The sequence below is a fragment of the Geospiza fortis genome, unplaced genomic scaffold (assembly GCF_000277835.1).
Source record: "Geospiza fortis unplaced genomic scaffold, GeoFor_1.0 scaffold69, whole genome shotgun sequence".
NCBI lineage: Eukaryota > Metazoa > Chordata > Aves > Passeriformes > Thraupidae > Geospiza > Geospiza fortis.
Window position 1 is genome coordinate 92619 of NW_005054555.1, and position 5283 is coordinate 97901.

At 41.5% G+C, this 5283-nt stretch overlaps 1 protein-coding gene across 1 annotated transcript; it reads left to right on the forward strand.

The window, feature by feature from the left end:
- Positions 1-21: 21 nt before the first annotated feature.
- On the forward strand, positions 22-4892 carry LEPROT (the record flags this gene model as incomplete). The annotated part of the gene is made up of 3 exons (XM_031064075.1): positions 22-110; positions 986-1172; positions 2504-4892. Coding segments are annotated over 3 exons (393 nt in total), but the record flags the coding sequence as incomplete, so codon positions are not given.
- Between the last annotated feature and the right edge of the window lie 391 nt (positions 4893-5283).

The following is a 5283-nucleotide window of genomic DNA, read 5'->3' on the forward strand; positions in this document are numbered from 1 at the left end:
CCGGTGCCTCACCGCCCGCCTTGTGCCGTTGCAGCTCTCGTGGCCCTGTCCTTCAGCGGAGCCATCGGGCTGACGTTCCTCATGCTGGGCTGCGCCCTGGAGTACTACGGGTGAGCGGGCCCGCGCCCTTCGCAAAGCTTCTCCTGGTTCAAATGCATTAAAGAAAGCGTTTATTATTTAATGGGGCTCTTTGGCTCGTCCCGCAGCCCCCCGCCGCCAGGCTCTTGGCACGTGGCGCTTTGTTGTGATTAAACATCACTTCCTAAGGCGGTATTTGCATTTGCATTAAAATAAAAACGCTGCAAACAGCCCTGTGCTGCCTCAGGGAAAGCGGTGCCACCTTGCTTTGTAATCTCACACCAACATTTGCCTTAATTTCCTGTTTCTTTGAGCAATCCTCCCACAAAGTTTCTATTTGGGATGTCGCCACCCATGGCAGGGGCTGGAGCTGGGTGAGCTTTGGGTTCCCTTCCAGCCCAGACTGTTCTGTAATTCCGCGATTCTGTGTCTGTAAAACACTTTACGAACTCGCAGGAGGCTCCTGAGAGCTGTGACACAGAGGAGATGTGAGGGTGTGCCTGCTCCATCCCTGTAACTTGTAATTCTGTGTCTGCAAAACACTTTAGAAACTCGCAGGAGGCTCCTGAGAGCTGTGACACAGAGATGGGAGGGTGTGCCTGCTTCATCCCTGTAATTTGGGAATGTTGCTCCTGTCCTGCTCCAGTGCATTTCCTGCTCCCTCTGTGCTCAGAGCTGAATCAGCAAAATGATTCAAACCGAAAATAAGGGAACCCTTGCTCGTGTGAGAGGCTGCATGCTGCTCTGTCAGTGCAGGGAGAAGCAGGTGGAATTGCCCCATTTCGGGTGCAGTCTTCTGATCAATCCACTTTTCAAGGCAAAAAGCAGCATTAGGAGTTTGGCACCAGCTTTCTGACTGAAGTACCTCTTTTAACTGCTGGCCCATTTGTTCTCTCCCCCTCCCCAGTGTGTACTGGCCCCTGTTTGTGTTGATCTTTTACTTCATCTGCCCCATTCCCCACTTCATTGCCAAGAGGGTGGGTGATGACAGCGATGCAGCCAGCAGTGCCTGCAGGGAGCTGGCCTATTTCTTCACCACGGGAATTGTTGTCTCTGCCTTTGGACTTCCCATCATCCTTGCACGGGTGGAAGCAGTAAGTCCTTGCTGATGTTTCTTCTCAGGCCCCACTTGCTGGGTACCAAATTCAACCCTGCTTTTGTTTCATGACTCTGCTGTCTCCAGGTGACAATAATCCACTGAAATTTGCCTTTTTGAGCTGAAAAAAAGAACTCACATGACTGAGAAGTTTGTAGCTGGTGTTTTTCCCCCTCCAGCCTTGTTTTGGCCCAACACAAGATAACATCTCCTCCTGCACCTCATGCCTCTGTCTCATGACCCTTTGCATCACTTCCAGCTCCAGCTTCCTTATTTTTCTCTTGGAATTCCTGCTTTCTCCACTTAGGATGCTGCAAACCTGGAGGCTGGGAGCGTTGGGAGTTAAAGGATAAAAGGCCAAACTTCCAGAGCTGCCCTTGTGGCTCTCAGAGCATTTCCCAAGTTTGGCCCCTCAGAACCTGAGGAAACGCTGCCTAAATTCTTTCCTCTTTGCTTTCTGCTCCCCAGTGCTGAGATTTTGGTCACATTTGTCTGAAAGGCAAAGAATTCCCCCAGTCCCAGTGATTTTCTGAGTCCTGTTGGTTTCCCTTTCACTTTCACTCCTTTAAATGTTGTGTACTTGCTCTGAATTTGTTTACACAATAAATACATTTATAAATGCATTTATCAATGTTGTGTACTTGCTCTGAATTTATTTGTTTACACAATAAATGCATTTATAAATGCATTTATCAATGTTGTGTACTTGCTCTGAATTTGCTTGTTTACACAATAAATACATTTATAAATGCATTTATCAATGTTGTGTACTTGCTCTGAATTTATTTGCAATGCCCAGTTCCCCTGATATTTTGATTTTGGAGGTGGGGCCTGGCAGCAGCAGAACAACCACGAGAGGGAACTCTCAGTCGTGTGTTTTGAGAGTAAATGTTCCTTATTTAAGTAAATTACTCCTGCAGCTCATGAATAAAAAAAAAGCTGTTTACTTTTAAATCCACATTTTCCATGCCTGTGACTTCTTCAAAAGGAGATATTTTGATTTTGTTGCTTGGCAATGAAAGGAGAGCACTAATTTCACCAACTTTCTCTCTGATTTAGGTGTGTTTTAATGATTTGGAAGGCAAGTCATCATTTTCTTCTAAATCCTAGCAGTAGCTTGGCTGAAGTGTTTATTAGTGATACAAGTGGCTGCTAATTGAATAATTAGTCACACAAATTGAGTTCTTTATTGTTTGCCTGTTCTGCTTTTAGCACTTCTCTGTAGTATTTTGATTTTTTTAGTGTTTTAGCTGATCTAATGCATAGAAATAACTGCCCTGAGCATCTTTTCCAAGAACTGCTTTGATTGTTCCATTTCTTGCATTTCAGATCAAATGGGGAGCCTGTGGCCTGGTGCTGGCTGGCAATGCAGTCATTTTCCTGACCATTTTAGGCTTTTTCCTTGTCTTTGGCAGAGGAGATGACTTCAGCTGGGAGCAGTGGTAGGAGCTTGCTGTGGTGCTGGTAATTTTCAATATTTCACAGCTTTTCCCCCTGTTCTGTGTGTATGTCTAGATATTCTAATGTGTATGGCTTTACATTATCATGTAATAATTTGCTTTTTTAAATGCACTTCAGCCAAAGGGAGGGTGATGACAGTTGGCTTGAAGTAGTCACTAAAATGGGGGATTATTATGAATTTATCCTTGAAGAAGTTTACAAAACAGAAGCAGTTTTACCCATTTCTCACTGTATTTGCCTTGATTTTTGGTTTATTGCAGTGTCATTGAGCCACTGGTCACTACTCCTGTTGGGTTTTTAACCATATAATCAAAGAATAATATGAAGATTATCCTAATTGGGATTGTTCAACTTGGTCAATCTTTCTGCTTTAATTAGGATCAGTTATTATTTCATTTACATCTCATTAATTGCAATTTGAGAAAAACTGTAATTTTTCTTAATGATAATAAAGGCAAACATAAGTGATGCCAACTCTTGTTGCCTAAGGAAAGCAAAAGAAAATAACCCTGGTTAAAAACCCTTCCACTTATGTTTGTTTAAAGATCATTTTTCTCCCCACAAAGATATTTTCTGTCCCCATTTAGTTTAAAAAATTTGGGGAATAACATATTTTAATGCATCTTAAAGCTGACATGACTTCTATGAAGGTTCACAAAAGGAGAAACTACCCTCAGGACACTTAAATCACATTTTAATGTTCAACTCTATGTTTTTATGGGTGTGAATAGCAAGGAATGGAGTGTTCTGCTGGGTAGGATTTCTTATTTCCTCCTTGCTTTTAAAACACCCTTCTTCAGCTCCTGTTATTTGTCTGGAAGAAGGTTGTTATTGCATTAAAACACTATATTTTTAATAGCATTATCCTAGTAAACATTCACATAATCACACTTAAGAAAATGTAATTTTATTACTTTAGTTGTGTAACAATAGAGGGAATGGTCAGTAATTAATTACTGCTAAAGAGGAATTAACATTGAAGGACAGTTTATTTCTGGATGTTAATGCTCCATCCAAGACATAGCAGGATAAACTTACCAAAATCCTGGGAATAACAAATTATCTGAGTGTCTTCTTCCTGCTTTTGATGAAGTCTGTTGGAACTGGGAAAATTACTTGTTTTGGTGATAAACCAAAATTTTCAGATGAAACATCATTTCCATGTTTAAATCCTGCTGTGATTTTAAAGAAGATGCCTTTTTTCCCCTACACAGTGGCATTTTTCACTCAATAATGGAGAAAAACAGTGAAATAAAACCCAGTCAGTGCCTGATGGTAAATTCCTAATGCCATTGCTAAAAGTTCCATTTAACTCCTCTTGGATTGGGGCTGGCTTCTGGAAAGCTTTTACTCCATTTATGTACCAAAGGCTGAGATAGAAATCTACAAAACTACTTCATTACTGATGGAGTTTAGGGGAGGAAAAGCAGCTGAGGTTGAATTTTTCCTGGAAATAAATCATTCTGTAGTGTGTGACAGGAGCAGTGAACAAGGACAATCTAAAGGGACCAGGAGGACCAGAAAATGCTGTTTTAAATTGCTTTTTGCCAAATTTTTCCATTGTACTGTATCCCCTTTGGGCTGTGGTTGGTGGGGACCTCATGGGTGGTGAGTGGAGAAGGTCAATGCTTTTTTTATTATTGTTTTTTTTATTTGTATTATTATTTGGAAGTAGCTACGTGCACTAATCCCTAATGTGAATTTCATGCAGTTTTCACATGGACTTTACAATTAGAATTGTGTTGAAATCATGGAGATCTTCCTTAACCTCTGTAAAGTAAATTTACTTTGTTATCAAATATGGTAAAAAATAATATTTCAGTGGGTTTTTTTCTCCAGAGCTCCACTCCCACTGAGCTCTGTACTGGGAATTCTGTCCCATCCCTGCAGTGGGAATTTATTGTGCTTTCTCTGGATTGGTTTTCCTGTGTGGAAGTGAATACTGTGTATCCAAAGTGCCTTAATTTCCACACAAGGCTGATTTTTGTGACTGCACCTCCATGGCAAGATCAGTGTTCCATGATCAGCTGGAAATCTGTGGCTGCATCTCCCAAAGCTTCCTTGCCGGCCCATCCTGTCTCCTGTTGTTGGGAATGCAGCTTTTGTACCTTTTGTAAACAGTTTTTTATGATTGCCATGTCCCTGACATCATCAAGTATTAAAACACGGACATTCAAATATATTCTACTTTTCTTTCCAAGTTGCCTACTAAACCTGACCTTTGGAATTGTCTAATAAACATTATCTGATGCTTAAAGATTTGTCTGTCTGTAACTTCAAGGGGTGACAGCAGACAGGTGTGAGGGGGAAGGTAAAACATGTCCAGTGCTGCATTCCTGGTGTGCAATGGGCAATTCCAGGAGCCATGGAAGTGGAATTCATGTAGAATGTGTTGGAAAGGTAAAGGATCATGGTTTATTTCTTGTGTTTGTGGTGAATTTGGGAGGTTTTTAAAGCATTCCATAAAAAAGATGGGATGTAAAGTATTGCTTGAGCTTTTCCCTTTCTTCCAGGGAGTCTGGATGAAATGCATTCTCTGCCAGCAGGGCAGGGATGCAGGGGGCATCAGAGCTCTCCTTCTCTTCCAGGTAATTTCTGCTATTAAAGTGATGAAAATATTAAAGTGGGGAATTCTGATCTCCCCAGAG